The sequence below is a fragment of the Macaca thibetana genome, chromosome 9 (genome assembly GCF_024542745.1).
Source record: "Macaca thibetana thibetana isolate TM-01 chromosome 9, ASM2454274v1, whole genome shotgun sequence".
Classification (NCBI taxonomy): domain Eukaryota; kingdom Metazoa; phylum Chordata; class Mammalia; order Primates; family Cercopithecidae; genus Macaca; species Macaca thibetana.
Window position 1 is genome coordinate 88,731,704 of NC_065586.1, and position 20,066 is coordinate 88,751,769.

The 20,066-nt window shown below is 35.9% G+C and overlaps 1 protein-coding gene across 8 annotated transcripts in view; it reads left to right on the forward strand.

The window, feature by feature from the left end:
• EXOC6 (exocyst complex component 6) overlaps positions 1-20,066 on the forward strand; it is a 213,587-nt gene that overhangs the window by 37,581 nt on the left and 155,940 nt on the right. For 6 of the 8 annotated variants that reach the window (XM_050802774.1, XM_050802781.1, XM_050802773.1 and 3 more), the window contains 4 exons: positions 10,380-10,551; positions 11,832-11,879; positions 11,968-12,058; positions 16,493-16,538. In XM_050802774.1, coding sequence (XP_050658731.1) covers positions 10,380-10,551; positions 11,832-11,879; positions 11,968-12,058; positions 16,493-16,538 — 357 coding nt within the window. Of the gene's footprint in view, positions 1-5,750; positions 6,460-6,787; positions 7,849-10,379; positions 10,552-11,831; positions 11,880-11,967; positions 12,059-16,492; positions 16,539-20,066 lie in introns of those variants that run through there. The other 2 variants (XM_050802778.1, XM_050802777.1) reach the window with 2 other exon arrangements.

Below are 20,066 nucleotides of genomic sequence, written 5' to 3' on the forward strand. Positions count from 1 at the left end.
ACTTGGGGCCTAGGTATGTCCTATTCTGAAAGAACTGTAACAATTCATGTGCTTCTGTTTAAAGTAATGTTTCCAAATCTTGGCTTTAAATCCATTGTGAACTAATTTGTTGCAGGAGAATTTGGTGAATTTACCACATTTACTGATACATCTAAATTCTATATTTTGAAATCATTTTGATATTGACAGCAAGTGATGTGTATTGGATAGGATGATTTTAATAGCTTTTGGTGATTTCTATTCTGTTTTTTTTGTGTGTGTGTTTGCTTTTAAAACTGTCTTTATAGCAGCATTCTAAAGAATGTTTAGTTTGTCAAAAGCTGGTAATTATCACATGGTTAGTTGTCCTATATAAATATATTTAATATTCAGAAAAATATAGTTTATAGTTAGTAACCAAAATTTCAGTATTAGTCAATAAGATTAGTACCTAGAATCTGAAAAGAATTCAGTTTAAATGTGAAATTGCTAAAGAAGTATCATATGTACTCTTACTAATATGAAATACCAAAGTTTAATTACTAATTATGAGAAATATAAAATTAAGATTGATATGCTAGAAATTAAGCTTGATATGCCATTTGAAGAACTGGTGAAATAATAGTAAAACTGCCTATACTGGAAGAATGAAGAATGCTCAGAAGAATGTGAAAGCAATTTTTTATTGATAGAAATACAAACTTAAGGCTAATGTATCATTTGAAAAACTGGCAGAAAATAGATTAGTGTTTGAAAAGGTATAAAATGACATTAAAAAGCATCCAAAGGAAGTCAGAAGTAACTGATAGTATTTTGTCAGGGGTAAAAGAGTTAAGTTTTGTTTTCTTTTTGTTTTGTTCTTTTCTTTTCTTTTCTTTTCTTTTTTGAGATGGAGTCTTGCTCTGTTGCCCAGGCTGGAGTGCAGTGGTGGTGCGATCTTGGCTCACTGCAGCCTCTGCCTCCTGGGTTTAAGCGATTCTCTTGCCTCAGCCTCCTGAGTAGCTGGGACTACAGGTGCGTGCCACCACGACTGGCTAATTGTTTTGTATTTTAGGTGGAAACAGGGTTTCACCATGTTGGCCAGGCTGGTCTCAAACTCCTGACCTCAAGTGATTCACCTGCCTCGGCGTCCCAAAGTGCTGGGATTACAGGTTTGAGCCACTGTTCCTGGCCTAAAATTTTGTTTTCTGATAAAGGTTTGTAGAAAGCTTTGACACCAAAAGGTGTCAGTTGACACAAACAGTGTCAATGCCCAGGGATGCCTGAACAACATTTCTTCTTCTAGTTTTCCGGTATTTGTAAGGCCATTTTTTTGCTAGTCTTTGTTTTTTCTTAAAAGCAGTTGATCGACATTAGTAAAATACATGAGAAAGTCAGCCAGTGACTAGCGTTTTAATGGCAATTGCTCTAGGTACTTTCTCACATTACACTCTATGCAGATGTAGCCCCTGACCATGCTCTTTTATGGTTATGCGACCAGTATATCTATTCTGTTAATGAACAAAGTATTCTGGGATGGAGAAAAGCCATTTTTATTTTGTCTAGAAAAGAAACTATACTACTCTAGTAAATATAAGTAATTTCGGGACATTTGAATGAGATACTTTGAGATTATATCAGATTTTCCTCAAAGTGTAGACATTATTTTAGTAAAAAACAGTAAATACCTTTTATTTTCTTCACAGTTGTAATGGATTTATTCTTTTCAATGACGATTGCAGTGAATTAAAAAGATACCCAAAATCGTGTAAGGATATTACGTGATTTTTAACAAAAAAAGTATATAATATGTTGCCAGTGATGAGGTTTTTTTTTCACAGTAGTACATCATGAATGTTTGTTTTCATCAGAAAGGGAACTTTTCCTTAAAAAAAAAATACTGTGGAATATGATTACTAAGTCATTTATTTACAGAATATAGCATCTTTCCAAAAAAATTTAAAGTGGCAGTAGTTTCTCAGTTAAGACATTTGATTTGATGATAAAAGCATTAATTTCCAGTGAACCAATTTTAACATTTTAATATCTTATCTTTCTTTTTCTATTTATTTTACTACCACTAGGTGGAGCCCTAAACACACAATTCAAGAAAGTATCTCTGCAAGATACTTCGTTTAAATTCCCTAAAGCCAATTTATGATCAGTTACAGTGAATTAACTCATGTTTAAACTTTGAAAACTTTTCGTTTTCAAGAGTTGATATAATGAAGATAGAAAATGTGTTTGGTACTTAAAATTTTTTTAGCTATACTTTTGAGACACATACAGTATTTTTATACATTCCTAGTTGCTAAAATTAAAATATGTAAGTAAAATCTGTAGTGTGGCATAAGCCATCTTTGTTCTCTGTTCACATGAAGGTTAAAGTCATCTCTCTTTTTTTTTTTTTTTTTTTGAGATGGAGTCTTTCTCTGTCGCCCAGGCTGGAGTGCAGTGGCGCAATCTTGGCTCATTGCAACCTCTGCTTCTTCCCAGGTTCAAATGATTCTCCTGCCTCAGCTTCCCAAGTAGCTGGGATACAGGTGTGCACCACCACATCTGGCTAATTTTTGTATTTTTAGTAGAGACAGGGTTTCACCATATTGGCCAGGCTGGTCTGGAACTCCTGACCTTGTGCTCCACCCACCTCGGCCTCCCAAAGTGCCGGGATTACAGGGGTGAGCCACCGTGCTCGACATCTCTTCTTTTAAAAATGATTTTGCATCTGTACTTCTGTCTTGAGTTGCATTACATTTTGCCAGAAGTAGACATTTTATTGTGTTAAGCTTTTGGAAGGGATGACTGAGCTAACCCCCACCCACTTTCTTTTTTACTTTTAAACAAATTTTATTTTACTCATTTATTTATTTTACCTTTGCCTTGAATTCTCTTACATTGATGTGTCTTATCTATATATAGAGCACTAAGGTATACTCTTAGTGTATGTGGGAGAATGGAACATTTACTAATTTTCTAATGTTCGTCCTTGCTGGTTCTAGCGTATAAATATGTGTGTGTTTGTCTGTTTATAGGAACTTGATTAGACTTACCAATAGAAATTACAAAATTTTGGGAGACAGTTTGAAAGACAAAAATCATTTTCGTTAAAATTATTTATTGATTCAAAATTTAGAATGGCAATAAATCTAGCACTTTCATATATGAATTAGGTAGATATAACTATAAACCAACCTAGGCTGAAAGAGTCAATACTGCTAAACAGTATTTCCTTTCTGTTCCTACAAATCAGAATTTCAAAGAATAGTGATTATCATTTAAAGAAAAATGGCTTTTTCAGTCTCTTCAACTGAGGTCAAGTACAGGGCCCTTGGTTTTCTCTACTTCTTTTTGCTCCTCCTTATTTTGTTGCATTTGTAATTTAAAACTGCCTATTAGCTATGCCTCAGTTATCATCTGCCTTTTCTGTCCATTGGTTGATTTCACCTGATGGGTGCAACAGTGCACATCAGGGATTCCCTATTGAGTCATTCTCAATTGTTGATCTTCAAAGGTGATCTGGTTGGTTGCTATGCTGGTAACTTCCGTCTGCATTCCATGCCACTTATCACCATTTCTGACTGGAGAGTCTATGTAACATAATAGTTCAGAGCACTGACTTTGGAGTCAGGTACACCTGGGGTTAAGTCTTGACTCTGTTACTATATGACTTCACACTCAATGCCTTAATCTTCCCAAACTACATTTGTAAATTGTGATGCTAACAGAATCCATGTAAAGCTGCAATGATTACCATAATTAAGCCAGAAGTATGTCTGGAATAGCAAATGGTTATCTAGGGTCAGGAGAGAGTTGGGACAGCCTGAGACTTAGTAATTGGTAGATCAAGACCTACTCTTCTCATTCACAGTACTAATTATTTAATTTTTTTATTGGAACTTATGGTTCTGTTTTTAACAGTGAATACTTAATGAGATAATGCATGTAAAGCACTTAATACATAATAAGTACTTGGTTGTTATTATTTTTGTCATTACCATCATTAAGCCAGAAGCAGCAGACATGACTCCTGTCTGGCCAGTTAAGTCACTGTGGGGAATTGCTGACCTGAAGAGCACATCTTCTCTTCATTTTCTTCTCCCTCCACCATCTTTCTAAATTATCAGGCTGTCCCTACTCTCTCCTGGCCCTTGATAACCATCTAGGGTTAACCCTAGATGATTATCAAGAGAAAAGGTTCATAATTTCTGCTATGCATACTGTGTGTCAAGAAATTCTTGGGATAAGAGTAGCTTTTGTTTTTTTCCTCATTCCAGTGTTGATACGTATCCACCTTTTCTCCTTTCTTGCTTCTCTCCATTCAGTCACCTATTTATTATTGGCCTTATTAGCAAATTTCTAGACTATTTTAAATATTACTTTTTATCAACTTAAGTAGAGGATTAAGTCAACTACATATAGTGACTAATTTCATTTTTTTTTTTGGAGACGGAGTTTTGTTCTTATCGCCCGAGCTGGAGTGCAGTGGTGTGATCTAGGCTCGCTGCAACCTCTGCCTCCCGGGTTCAAGCAGTTCTCTCCTGCCTCAGCCTCCCGAGTAGCTAGAATTACAGGCGCCTGCCACCACACACAGATAATTTTGGCATTTTTGGTAGAGACAGGGTTTTACCATGTTGGCTAGGCTGGTCTCAAACTCCTGACTTCAGGTAATCTCCCCGCCTCAGCCTCCCAAAGTGCTGCGATTACAGGCATGAGCCACCACACCCAGCCGATTAATTGCATTTTGAGTGCTTGCTTGCTGGCTTTTAGATTTGTTCTGCATTTATTAAAATGACATAGATCTAGGAACTTTCTAGGCTTTTTCTAGGGCCAGCATTCTATCATTTGATGAATTTTTGATTCTGGCACTTGCCTGATCCTTCAGTACATTCTTTAAATGCAATTTATTCCTGTGGTTTGGAACTTTTACTCACCTCGATGACTTTATTTCTGTGTACTCTGCTCATTGATACGGATTGTGGGTGACAAGTGGTGGTATCAGCTATGAGTACAGCTTGGTGCATGTCTGGAATAGCAAATGGTTATCTAGGGTCAGGAGAGAGTTGGGACAGCCTGAGACTTCGTAACAGATCAAGACCTACTCTTCTCATTCACAGTACTAATTCCTTAATAATATTTTTTATTTCTTTCATTGGAACTTATGGTTCTATTTTTTAACAGCAGAAGGCATGGAATGTTTTCCTCTCTCAGGCTTTGGTTTTCTATTAATGGAGGGTGGGTATTGCATATATTCCAATATTGTTTTTCTCCATTATAACATCAACAGAAAAAGAGGAGTTCACAACTCTGATGCTATAATAGATGCACTGGCAGTATCCTGAATTACTATAAAACAGGAGGAGTTTTGTTTTTAAAACTTTGAAGAATATATTGGAAAAACATACCAAAGGATTTACTTTGAGAACTTTCTAAACTGAAATAGACTTCTGAGAAAGAACTATTGCTCTCTTCTCCCTGTTTATTTATATGTTGTTACTCTTTTTTTAAAGGGATAACAGTATTTCTTTTATACCCACAAAGGTAGTCAGATCCTTCCTTGAAGGGACTCTGTATTCGGGTAGTCCTGAAATATCTCTTGCTAGATTTTTGCTCCAATATGATAATTGTAATAGAAACAATTCTTTTGGTATATTATGTTTATTATTTGGTATTTTAAGAGCCAGATAAATGTCCAACTTTTAATAAAATGTTAAAAAACATAGAAATGTGTCTGTATATTAAATAAATAAAATACTTCTCATAATTATGAAATAAACATTTATTTATAAAACAGCAAGATCAGTTCAATAAACTTCTTGCACAAGAATTTTCCTTAAAAATAATGTTATTTAGTTAGTAGTTCTTGTTATACATGTTAATTGTGGGAAAAGTACGAAGTTACTTCCCAGCTAGGCTATGTTGAGCAAATCATTTTTCATTTTTCATTTATCATTTATCATTTCTATACCTGTTTATTCATTTGTGAAAAAGAGGCAGTGATATTTTCTCTGATGTGTATAAGAAATAAATGAAACACTAAATGTAAAAAATGCAGAAGAACATATAAAAATGTTAGGTGTTAGTGGTAGTTAGATCCCTTGGTGTGATAATTGAGTGTTGGTCATATTTATTTGATGTTTGTCTCTAGTACTCAATTGTTCAGCCACTGGTTCACTTGTTTAACAAGGATTTGGTTGTCTCTTATGTGCATACTATACTAGTCGTTAGTATATGTTGAGCACTTACCATGTGTCAGTTATTGTTTAAGAATTTTTCATGTTTACTAATTTAATCCTCCTAACACTCTAATGTAGATACTATTTTTTTAAAGACTTCTTTTCTTTAGAGCAGCTTTAGGTTTCCAGCAAGATTGGAAGTACAGAGATTTCCCATATATTCCCTATTGTACTCATCCAAAGCCTCCCCAGTGTCAATATCCCTCATCACAGTAGTAGATTTTTAAAAAAATGATGAACCTACATTGACACATCATTATCATTCAAGGTATAGTCTAGATTCGTTTCCTTGCATGTGGATGTCTGGTTGTTTTAGCACTATTTGTTGAAGACTATCTTTTCTCTATTGTATTACCTTTGCTCCTTTGTCAAAATTCAGTTGACTGTGTTTATGTGGGTCTATTTCTGGGCTGTCTGTTCTGTTCCATTGAGCTGTTTGTCTGTTGTTTCGCCAATACCATGCAATCTTGATGACTGTAACTTTATAGGAAATCTTGGGTTGTGTTGTCAGTATTCCAATTCTTTTCTTTTCTTTTCTTTTCTTTTCTTTTCTTTTCTTTTCTTTTCTTTTCTTTTCTTTTCTTCTCTTTCTCTTTCTCTTTCTCTTTCTCTTTCTCTTTCCCTTTCTCTTTTGAGTAGGGCTTGCTCTGTCACCCAGGTTGGAGTGCGATGGCACAATCATGGCTCATTGCAGTCTCAAACTCCTGGGCTCAAGCAATTTTCCCATCTCAGCCTCTTGAGTAGCTGGGACTACAGGCGTATGCCACCATGCATGGCTGAATTTTGTTCTTTTTCAATATTGTGTTGGCTATTTTGAATCTTTTGCCTTTCTATATAAACCCACGGATCAGTTTATTGATGTCTGCAAAATAACTTGCTGGGATTTTGATTGAGATTGCCTTGAATCTATAGATCAAATTGGGAAGAACTGATATCTTAATGATACTGTCTTCTTCTTCATAAATATGGAATAGTTCTTCATTTATTTAGTTCCTTGATGTTTTTTTTAAATCAAAGGTTTGTAGTTTTCCTCCTATAGATCTTATGTATTTTTTAGATTTATATCTAAGTATTTCATTTTGGAGGATGCTAATGTAAATGGTATTGTGTGTTTAACTTCAAATTCCACTTGTTCTTTGCTGTGTGTGCTATTTTTATCCCTATTTTATGGTTGTGAAAACTGATACTTAGAGGATTCAGGTGGCTTACCTGAAGTTAAACTGCTAGTAAGTGCCTTTTCTAATTCCATCCATTCATCTATTAGTTCATCCATTTATTAATGAATTATTTGTTGAGCTTCTGTTATATGATAGACACTATTCTAGGGCTCGGGATACAACAGGGAACAAAACAAAAACTCTGTGTTCTCATGCAGCTTACATTTCAGTAGGGGAAGACAGATAATACTTAAAAGTGTGAAACAAAGAATATATTCTATAGTGGAAGTAATGATATAGTGATAAACTCCTTTATTTTAGAAGATTAAAAAATAAAGCAGGGAAGGGGATAGTGTGTGTGCGTGTGTATATCTGTCTGTCTGACTGTCTATCTGTGTCTCTATGTAGTTTATCTAGGTAGCGTAGATGGGAATATGCCTGTGTATTAAGGAAGCCACGAGGAGGCCAATGTTGCTGCCGTGGAATAAGTAAAATGGAAAGTAAGTAACAGGAAGTAAGATCAGTGAGGTAAAAGAGGCAAAATTATGTAGGGTCTTACGGGCTGTTGTAAGAGAAATTGGATTTTGAGCAGAAGAGAGACATGGGATCTGCCTTAGGTTTTAATGGGATAATTCCCATTACCTGTCATCTGGCCACTATGTTGAGAACAGACTGAAAGGGAACAAGGATAGAATCAGGGAGACCAGTTAGGAAGCAGTTGACAGTAATCTAGGCAAGATGTGGTGTTGGCTTAGTCCAGGGTGATACCAATGGGGAGGTAGTTTGCTGGAGAAAGAGAATAATCAGGGATGAGTCCAAGGTTTTTTGTTTAAGCAACTAGAAAAGTGGGGTTTACTGAGATGAGGAACACTATGGGAAGGGCAGGTTTTGTGGAAGGAGATCAGGAGGAATTCATTTTTGGACATACTTGAGATGCTTATCAGACATCTAATTGGAAAGATATATGAGTTTGAGGAGAGGTCAGGGCAGAGATAAAAGTTTGGCAGGTGTCAGTGTGCTTATGGAATTTAAAGCTACAAGTCAAGATGACATGGAGAGAGATAGAAAAGAGAATATGTCCAAGATCAGAGCCTAGTTCTAACTCAGCTCTTACAGAACCTAAATTCTTTTTTAAAAATTAAAAAAAAATAGAACTTATATTTGACCTACATTAGAATGTAGGCATAGATGCTAAGAGCCTAAATTCTTTTTTTTTCTTTTTTAGATGGAGTCTCACTCTGTCACCCAGGCTGGAGTGCGGTGGCATGATCTCTGCTCGCTGCAACCTCTGCCTCTCGGGTTCAAGTGATCCTCCAGCCTCAGCCTCCCGAGTAGCTGAGATTACTGGCACCTGCCACCACACCAGTTAATTTTTGTATTTTTAGTAGAGACAGTGTTTCACCATGTTGGCCAGGCTGGTCTCAAAAACTCCTGACCTCAAGTGATCTGCCCGCATCGGCTTCCAAAATGCTGGGATTACAGGTGTGAGCCGCTGGCTGCCAAGAGCCTAAATTCTTAATAATTGGTGTCCTGTATTAGAGAGTGTACTCATTAAAAACCTAAGACAGAGGCTGCCCCTCAAGAAGTTTATGGTGTATTTGGGGAAACAAAATATAAACACAAAACTTGTAAATTATAATACGAAGTAATATATGATTACGTGTCAGAATAACTGTAAGGGGTTGTAAGTTTACCTGTCCTGCAGAAGAAAAGATTACTTGGCATGGGAATTATTGGCAAAGGCCTGCTGGAAGAAATGGGACTTGAAATGAACCTCAGACAATGGGCAACAGATGTGGGGGTGAGGTTTGGAAAGTTCCCAAGACCACTGTCGGGTTCAAAAATTTGCTAGAGGGACTCACAAAATTCAGCAAAGTTGTTATACTCATAGTTACTGTTTGTTACAGCAAAACAACAATAACAAAAACTTTCAAAAAACCACACAGATTAAAATCAACAACAGAAAAGGCACATAGGACAGGGACTAGGAGAGTTCCACGAGTGAGCTTTCAGTTGTCCTCAGTGGAATTGTGGGGACAACACTTACTGCTCCTAGCAGTGATGTGTGGTAACACGCATGGAATATCGTCAGTCAGGGAAGCTCATCCAAGCTTTGGTATCCAGGATTTTTACTGGGGTTTGGTCATATAGCCATGACTGACTACCCATGTAGACTTGGCTGTCTACCCACATTGCTGACCTCCTTCCCCTCCACAGCTAAAACCGTGTGGCCTCAGGCCTCACCATCAGTCACACTGTTAGCATCTGCTATTTGGCAGTCGGAGGCTTCCAGGTAAACGAAGAAGACACTTAGGCAGGGCATGCCAAAGGCTTTCCTCCCAGGAATCAGTGGCAAGGGTAGTCCTTTACTGCATGGTGAATAGAGGGGTGCGCTCTCTGTGGAGACAGCATGAGCTGAGAGACAATAGGAATGAATATGCCATGTTTAGAAAACACTGTGGTGACTGCAATATGGGCTCGCACCTGAGAATGTGAACCCTGGAGTCAGGAGTCATATCCCAGCTATTGCTTGCTGGTTGTGGAATTTATGGCAGTTCAGTAATCTGTAAGTCTTCTGTAAAGCAAGGGTAATGACAATACCTACTTTATAGCCTTGTTGTGGGGATTAAAGAGTTAACATATAAAGCATTTAGAACAGGAGCATTTACTTTACATAGTAAATGCTGTAAAAATCATGAGTTTGTTCATTCATTCTTTAATCATTCATTCACTCAGTGATTCTTTTTTTTAAATGTTAGTATGTTAAAAATTTGTATTAGGTCCACATCTCCTGAGCCTCATACCTTTATTTTCAGACACCTCATGTTATATTTAGAGCTTGTGTGGCTCTTTTAATATTATCATGTTCAAGAAGAAATAAAATACTTTCACACAAATGATTTCTACTAAAGATAATATTATCATCAGTTTGTTTGTTCAGGGATTTAATTTTAAGATATCAGCTCTTGCAAAGATCAGGCTTACTAAAGAATACATTTTGGTTAATTTTAGCTTTCTTATATACATTCAGGTCTGTGTATGATGACCAACCAAATGCACACAAGAAGTTTATGGAAAAGTTAGATGCTTGTATCCGTAATCATGACAAGGAAATTGAAAAGATGTGTAATTTTCATCATCAGGGTTTTGTAGATGCTATTACAGAACTCCTTAAAGTAAGGACTGATGCAGAAAAACTGAAGGTAAGATATGTTAAAATTGTTTACCTTTGTTCTCATTAAATTACTCACGTCTTATAGTACATATGTACAAGTCATTATTAAGTGTGTTACTTTCAAGAAGTGAATTTGTGTATGTATTTGGGAATGCTCTGTATGCTCTATTAACACAGTTGTCATGCTAATGACAGGAGTAATCTCTTTTTCTGAAGCAAGTAATGCACTGACTTAACAGGATTTCTTTCCATGCAGGGAAGTGAACTCAAAACATGCATACAATGAAAGGGCCTATTTGCAGTTTTTGAATTTCTAAAATGACAATTAGTACAATATTTATAAAATGTTACCCTCTAAAATTCCTTTAAAAACTTACATAAATAGTTGTTTATCATAATGCTGATTGCCTCAGCATTATTTAATAATGTTAAAACTTTTTGAAAAGTTTAACAGCAGTGTGTATTTTCTTAAAGAAAGTTGGTCTACACTTTCTGCCATACAGCTAAAGCATTATTTATTAAAAGAGACCTGGATTTGTTCAGTCAGGATAAAAAATATTTAATTATAAGAATTGTCCTATTTATCTTTCTTTACGTTTAGAGCACTAAGCAGACAAAATGACCCTGGTTCACCAAAGGTTATGATTAGAAAACCATTGTATAAAGGATATTCAGATAACAAGAGACTAACTACAGCATCAATGAGGTCACTGAGCATCTTTGTTCAGAAATTAATGAGATTTTTAATAAACCAGAATGTGCTTCCTTACTATGATGACCTAATGAGTCACTTAATATGTGGGAAAATTTGAGGTTGAGCTTTGCCTGCACCTGCAGCATTAAAATGTTGCTGTGGATTGAAATTTTTGTGTTTGATGTTAATCAACCACCCAGTGTTTGCATTCAGCAAAGTATGAATGTTTAATTACCATAAAATGCAATCACCATTTCCTACAGACAATGAATGGCACATAGACCTCATTGAAGTTATCAAAAGGGGACCAGTGGTCAATTGGGTCAGTGATTTGAATTGTTTGACAGACTTAGAGAAGCAAGTAAAGTTCAAAAATCCTGAGTAAATTTGAGAAGTTTGCCACAGAATCTGTTAAAAAGAACTGTCATAAGTAATTGAAGTTAACAAAAGCCCTTTTCAATAAAAAGTTCAAGTTCAAGCTGTAGAGTTAATTTGAATTTGCATTTCTTTGTTCTAAGTTTCTCATGAAGCATGATCTGATTACAAGGGTGAGCAGTTACATCAGGGCAGTTTTATGCATATTTGTCTAACTAAGGTGAAATTAAATTTTTAAGGTGCAAGTTACTGATACCAACCGAAGGTTTCAAGATGCTGGAAAAGAGGTGAGAAAATGATACTTTTCTGTGTATTCAGTATGTAGTTATTTTTTAACTGTTTGTTTAAAGATATGAACATTCCTTCTTTTCTAAGGTGATAGTCCACACGGAAGATATCATTCGATGTAGAATTCAGCAGAGAAATATTACAACTGTAGTAGAAAAGTTGCAGTTATGCCTTCCAGGTGAGTTAAACTTGTCTATAATAAAATGTTTGTCTTGGTAAAATTATAATTTAATAATAGCAAATAGTGATTCTTTAGTATGGGAATTACAGATTATTTGGTGATTGCCTCCCAACATAGACCATGCTTTATCTTTCAGGTTCGTTTTATTCCGTGAATTTTCATGCTTTTGTCATGTTAGAAAGCTCCTGTTTGATTATATGTCACATCAGTTTCCTAGAACAGCAACTTCTACGTTTCCGTTTCCTGTCTGCCTCTTTTGCCCTTTGTCCCCCATAACCCTTTTTTGTTTTTCCTTGGAATACTTTCCCATGGGGAGAGTCTTTTGGTTACCTTTACCTGATTTTCCTGATTTTTTACCTCTAGTTTTCCATTGTTTTTTTGTTTGTCACTTAGCAGGTTGTTTTTGCTTTGCTCACAATCTCATTGTGCTGATAAGGTAAGAAAAACATCAGAAGTGCCAGATCGTCACCATTCTTGCCTTTCCTCCTGTTATTTTGGAAATGCTGTTTCTGGTCTCTTTGTTGGGGCTAAATATTACTTGGGCATCAGATAAATTCTGAGGAAACTAACCAGTATTTTCTTTACCTGGATTTAATATACTTTAAGTTGGATGCATTCTATTCAAACAAAAGGAAGCAAGTATATGACTTTTTAAAATTTCTTTTAATTTTTACTTTTTTTAGAGATAGGGTCCCACTCTGTTGTCCAAGCTAGAGTGCAGTGGCTTGATCATAACTCAGTGCAGCCTTGAACTCCTTGGCTCAAGCAATCCCCTTGCCCCAGCCTAGTGCTGGGATTACAGGCATGAGCCACCACACCCGGCCATTTTTTTTTTTTAATATACTAAGCTAAATCCATCCTTTGTCCCATTTTGAAACTTATTATTGTTTTTTTTAGGAAGGAGCCTAAACCTCCATATTCAGCAGAATAGAATGAGATATTTTATATAATATATATATACACACATATATATATATAATTTTTTTTTTTTTTGGGTAGAGTCTCACTCTGTCTCCCAGGCTGGAGTGCAGTGGTACGATCTCTGCTCACTGCATCCTCCACCTTCTGGGCTCAAATCATTCTCCTGCCTCAGCCTCCCGAGTAGCTGGGATTATAGGCGCCCACCACCATGCCCACCTAATTTTTGTATTTTCAGTAGAGATGAGGTTTCACCATTTTGGCCAGGCTGGTTTCGAACTCCTGACCTCAAATGGTCCACCTGCCTCTTCCTCCCAAAGTGCTGGGATTACAGGCATGAGCCACTGTGCCTGGCTATATGCTATTTTTATAATGTAAATTTAGCTTAGACTACAAATTGAATTGTTAAAACTGTTAGCAGATTTTATTGGCTAAAAAAATTATTATTATTATTTATTTATTTAATTTTTTGAGACAGAGTCTCACTCTGTTGGTCAGGCTGAAGTGCAGTGGCTTAATCTTGGTTCACTGCAACCTCAGCCTCCCAAGTAGCTGGGATTACAAGCATGTGCCACCACACCTGGCTAATTTCTGTATTTTTAGTAGAGACAGGGTTTCACCATGTTGGCCAGGCTGGTCTCGAGCTCCTGGCCTCAAGTGCTCCATCCACCCCAGCTTCCTAAAGTGCTGGGATTGCAGGCATGAGCCACTGCCCCTGGCCTGTTTTTTGACTTGTGAGAATAGCTTTTCTTTTTTTTAGAATCAGTGAAATTCTACTCTGCTTAATCTCTGATGGACCAGGCGTATTTACGTAAAAACTTTGAGTAAATAAAATGTTGGCTTATTATGTTAAGTTTCAGGGTTTAGAAACCTATTTCCTTATAGTCATGTTTAACAATACCTCTTTGCTACCATCAGGTGCATTGTAATAGCTATGAAGGTGTCCTCTAAGTTTGAATGTTTTGTCCCTGTGTGATAATAAACCTTAAAAATTGGTTATTGGTGGAATGAGCAAGAGCCAAATTCAGCTTATTCACCTACTGGGCTTTTTAAAATAGAGAAATAAAGGGAAGTAGAGGTCAGATGTTTGTTACTGCTACTGTCTTTGTTTTTAAGGCTAGACAGCAACTCTTAGTTCATATAGATATTGTGTTCCTAATGGCCACATCCAGAACTACCTGCTTTCCTCTATTCATCTTTCTGTCCTACTATCCACTTATAAACCTGTGTGTGTGTGTGCGCGCGTGTGCACGCGCATGTCAGGCATCATGGTAGGTATTGGAACTATAAAGTTGGAAATAACACAATCTCATCTTTTGAAGGATCCTATAATCTGTGAAAGGAAGATAAATCTCGGGACCCCAAAATCACTAAGCCAAGAAAAAAGTCAAGCTGGGAACTGTGTCAGGCAAACTTGCCTCCCATTTTTCTCCTGAATAAGATAGCTGCAAAGATAAGAAGCTACATACTCCCTCACAATTTGCCCACTGAAAATTCCTTGTGGACAAAGGACAGACAGAACTCAAAGTCATCCATCTGAGGCTCACCTGAGACAAATGCATATCTGATTGCTTCCTCTGCCCTTTTATTTGTGTAAAAATGCAGATTCACTGGGCCAGACTAAATTGGATATTCAGTGGAAGGCTGATCAAGGACTCAAAAAAATGCAGCCTTTTGTCTCTTACCTACTTCTAACCTGGAAGCCCCCACTTCTGAGTTGTCCCGCCTTACCAGACTGAACCAATGTATATCTTACACGTATTGATTGATGTCTCATGTCTCCCTAAAGTATATAAAAGCAAACTGTACCCCTGACCACGTTGGGCACATGTTTTCAGGACTTTCTGAGACTGTGTAATGGGCATGCCCTTAATCTTGGCAAAATAACGTTCTAAATTGACTGAGACCTGTCTCAGATACTTGGAGTTCACAGATCTTATGGGAATAAAGACAAGTAAGTCATTAGTTACAGTACAGTTGCCTAACTCCTCCTTGGATTAGGAGGAGTATGAGAGGATATAAGAAGTCATAGCTTGGACATGGTGACTCATGACTATAATCCCAGCACTTTAGGAGGCTCAGGTGGGAGGATCATTTGAGGCCAGGAGTTTGAGAACAGCCTGGGCAACAAAGGGAGTCCCTGTCTCTACAGAAAATTAAAATAAAAAAAACATTAACCAGGTATGGTGGCGCACTGGTGGTTATAGCTACTTGGGAGGCTGAGGTGAGAGGATTGCTTGATTCCAGGAGGTTGAGGCTGCAGTAGGTCATGATTGTGCCATTGCCCTGTAACCTGAGTGACAGAGCAATACCCTGTCTCAAAAAAAAAAAAAAAAAAAAAAAAAAAAAATCACAGCATAAACAGTGGATTTATTTTCCTGGTCTGTTAGTTTTTACTGTTTTTGAGGAAAGCATTATTTTTATATGGAAATGGTATGAGATAGATATGAAATTTACATGAATTGTTAAGGTTGGAGACTTCAAAGAAAGTTTATACTTATTGCAGCAGGCTCTCTCCCAGTTTATGAGTTCCGTCTAATGCTTTGGTTGGAAAATGTGAAAAAAATTACATTACAATATGTATATAGAGATATACATAGGGTCCTGTGAGGCGACAGAGTCGGGGTTGATTCACTATAGCTACCATTGTAGTTTTTATGGTTTTCAGACACATAAACAATGTTTTTTGTAAACTTGGAGGCCCATAGGAGGAGTCATATGACTGTAGAAAAATCTGGAAAAAAAGTGTTGTCTATCCATATTGTAGAGGGAAAGCAAAGTGTGTACTCATTCTGTACTTTGAAATTCTAAGTTTAAAGGGTAATCTACGTGGTTAAAAACCCTTTTGGTGACACTATATTATATTGGCAAAGATTAATTTATTGAATAATTGCGTTCCTTTCTATAAAACAATTGCATTTGATAGAAAGGATGAAATGAATCAAGATGCTTTGCTATGTTTATTTCTGGCTGTATTATAATTCACTCCTACTGCTGTAAGCATGTGACATTTTTCTTTCTTTGTGGATTTGGTATAAACTTTTGTTTATAGTGAGTTTAACACAAGTGTGTTATTTTGTTTGGTATGTTGTGTGTTGAGTCAAAAATCAATGAATCTCACACTCAACTTTCTCTCTCAAATAACTAAAGTCTAAAGTACCAGTTCTATTTCAGGGAAGAAACATTAGTAATTTCTGGATAGGATAATTGTTAGTAGGCTAATGTCTCAGTTATATGTGTTAGCATATACAAGTGTTCCAGGTTCAGTGTAATACATCTATATATGTGTGTGTGTGTATATGTGTATATATGATAAAACGTTCAGTATATAAGGAAATTAAAATGTTTTTATATACTTGGAGTATTTAACATTTTATTTGAAAATATTAGCCTAACTCAAGGTGTAGAAGTGTAATGAATTTGTAATATACTCTTTCCTGCTTTGATTATTTTCATCTCTCAAAATATTTTCTTTTCATGTTGAAAGCTAAAATGTTACATTTTTTAATGCAGTGCTAGAAATGTACAGTAAGCTGAAAGAACAGATGAGTGCCAAAAGGTGAGTTGGTTTTTTTTCTTATTGTTTTAAATAAGAATTTTTTTCTGTTATTGAAAGGACAGATACGTTTACTATAAATCATAGTGAATCATGAGTTTTGCTGTCTACATTACCCTAACCTTTGTACTTAAAATTCGTGCATCAGGATAATCCACTAAAACAAATCTTAGCCTTTTATTAGTGAATCATTGTCCTTTATAAATGATATAAATGATTAGTAATGTTGATCAAGGACAAATAGCTGAACAGGAATGAAAATATTGATTAACTTACCAACATACTAATATTGCATGTAACTAAGGGCTAGGTGCATATTGTGGAAGGAAAAGAGTGTAGGCAGTTATATTTTGACAATCTGGGTGAATGTAGTAGGTCACATTCTGTTTTATAACTCAAATGCATATATGACAGATGAAAAAGAAAGTAAAGTAGTTTATTGATTGCCATAGGAGCATTGGATATAGTGATGTTTAAAATATTTTAAAGACAAACAATTTTGGCCAGGTATTGTGGCTCATGCTTGTAATCCCAGCACTTTGGGAGTCTGAGGCAGGAGGATCACTTGAACCCAGGAGTTTGAGACTAGTCTGGGCAATATAGGGAGACCTCATTTTGCCCCCAACCCCCTACAAAAAGAAAAGAAAAAAATCAAACGATTCAGAAGTAACATAGAAAAAACAATAAATGAGACAGTTTGGACTAGGGAAAAAATGATTTCTTCTTGGTTAGTAACTACTTAATTATCAGAACACATCATATACAGACCTATAGTAAAAACGTGTGTGTGTTCTGCTTCATGGTGCTACATGTTGAATTTCATTAGGCTTTACCAGTTAGTGCAATTTAGTAGAATGATTTTTTCACTATAATAAACAAGCCAAAAACTATTCTGAAAGTCTTATTTTCTTCACGTATGTATTAATAATATATTCTCTTTTTAAATCAGTGTTATATATCCTCACATTTTAAAGATCCAAATAGTTGCTCTATGTGTTTGCTGCAAAACAACAACAACAAAAAACAGATATCACCTTTCCTATTTCCCATTCACCATTCCTTCTTTATAGGAGCAAAAACTTCTGCCTCTTTTAATGGATTATTTTGGTATTTACATTTATGTCTTTAAATAACTAACTTTTAATTATTACCATATTATTTTCCAGTTTGGGGCATTATTGGTTTTTCAGTAATATAATCTAATATTTATACTCACATTTCCTCAACTATCCCCAAAATGTCTTAGGTCTTTTTCCCTTCCTGAAAACATTGATTGGTATGTGTTCTTTTGTCCCTTTTAATCTAGAACAGTCCTCCTGTTCTTTGTTTTTTTCAATGGAAGACTCCAGGTCAGTTCTCTTGTAGACCAGGGCATTTTGGATTTATCTAGTTGTTTCTTCATGTTTAAATTCAGGTTAAAAGGTTTTGGCAAGAGTATGACGTAAGTGATACCTCACATTGCATGACATCAGGAGGCTTATAAAGTCATGTTGTCCTTAGGTTATGCTAAATTTGATCATTTGGTTAAGGGGAAGTCTACCAGTTGTCTTTTGAAAAAGTACATTTTTCTCTTTGCAATTAATAAGTAATCTGTGGGTCCTGTTTCCTAACAGCTTTTCATCCAGTAGTTTTATCATTCTTGCCTTAATCCATTATTATATTGGATTTACAAGATGTTGATTTAAATAATGCTATTATTTCTTTAACATTTATTAACTGGCTTTTTTATATATAGAGAAGAGCTTTTTATTCCCCACCACCACCTTTTTTCTTTTTTTCCTGATTATTGTTGTGAACTTATGCATTTTAAAAATAAATATAATTTATTATTGTCATTATTCATTTTGATGCACAAATTGTTTCAAATTTAACAAGAGAAACCCCTCAAGCCAGTTCCTGTGTCTCTGTCTTTGAGTATTTTTGTGTTTATCATACAGTAAGATGTTCGAAGCTCTCATTGTGCTTTTTTTTTTTTTGCCTCAGATCTGGAAGCAGCCATTCTCCAGGGTACCCTAGCTCCTTTTAGTATTAATGGTATTTAGAAACTAAGATGTATAGGTTGGGAGCAGTGGCTCACACCTGTAATCTCAGCACTTTGGGAGGCTAAGGCAGGCAGATCGCTTAAGCTCAAGAGTTTGAGACCAGCCTGGCCAACATGGTAAATCCCCATCTCTACTGAAAAACAAACAAAAATAGCTGGGCATGGTGGCGTGTGCCTGTGGTCCTAGCTACTAGGGGGTTGTAGGGGTTGGGTGCTGAGGCAGGAGGATCTCTTGAGACAGGGAGGCAGTTGCAGTGAGCTGAGATTGAGCCACTGTACCCCAGCCTGGGTGACAGCGAAACCCTGTCTCAAAAGAAAAACAAAAACAAAAACAAGAAACTAAGATGTATGTGTGTGACTTATTACACACACACATACACACACACACACACACACACACACAGTTTGAAGTTGTCAGTTTGTGACCTACCTTTTCTCTCTTTTAGAACCTTCTCTTTGTCCTCTGTGGTCTATCATTTCCTGATGATGTGCTTTCATGTGGGTCTATTTGCCTTCTTTGTGGTGGGTACTTAGTGAGCCTTCTTTTAATCTGGAAATTATCCTTTAATCTCATAATATCCTTAAGCATTAGGAAGTTTTTTTGAATTATTTTTTTCTTCTGTCTTCTTGATTATTTCTCTAGGATATTAATAGTTCAGTCTTCTAGATTGGTTCTCTAATTTTCTTATCTCTTTTTTGACATTTTAAAATCTCTTGGTCTGCTTGCTCTTTTTTCTATGAGATTATTTCATCTTTACCTTCCAAAGGTGGTGCTGATTTTTAAAAATTTCTGCTAATTTTTAATTTCTAGGAGCTCTTTTTTGATCTTCAATTTTTTTTTTCAGGTAGCCTCTTGTGTTTGCTTTTTAGAGATTCTTGGAGTTGTAGACTTATGACTTGTGCATTTTTGTTTATGTTATACTAAAATAAACATACCTGTGTAGCCACCAGGTTTAAGATGTTGAATGTTATTGCTGCCCAAAAGCTTTCTTATACTTCCTCACAGTCACCACCACCAAAACAAGATACAGAATACTTCCGTTACCCCCACAGTTTGCTCATTCCTCTTTCCAATTTCTCCTCCCGTCTCTAGAAATAACCACTTTCTGAGTTTTAGCGTCATATATTAGTTTTGTTTGTCTTTAGAACTGATTTAAATGGAATCTTCTTCACTCCTGATAATGTTTTTAAAATTCATCTGTGGTTGCAAATTTCTTTTTATTGTTAGAATTTGTTTATGTATCCATTAGTTGCTATTTGGGTGGTTTCAGGTTTGCAGGTATTATGAATAAGACTGCCGTGAAACTAAGGTACGAGTCTTTTTTGTAGGGATTTGTTTATATTTCCATTTAGTAGATATATAGGAGTAGAATTGCTCAGTGATAGCATAAATGAATGCTATACTTTTTAAGAAACCGTTAAATACTTTTCTATTTAAAATATGATTTGAAAAATAGACTTTAAAAATATAATTTAAAAAATAATTATTC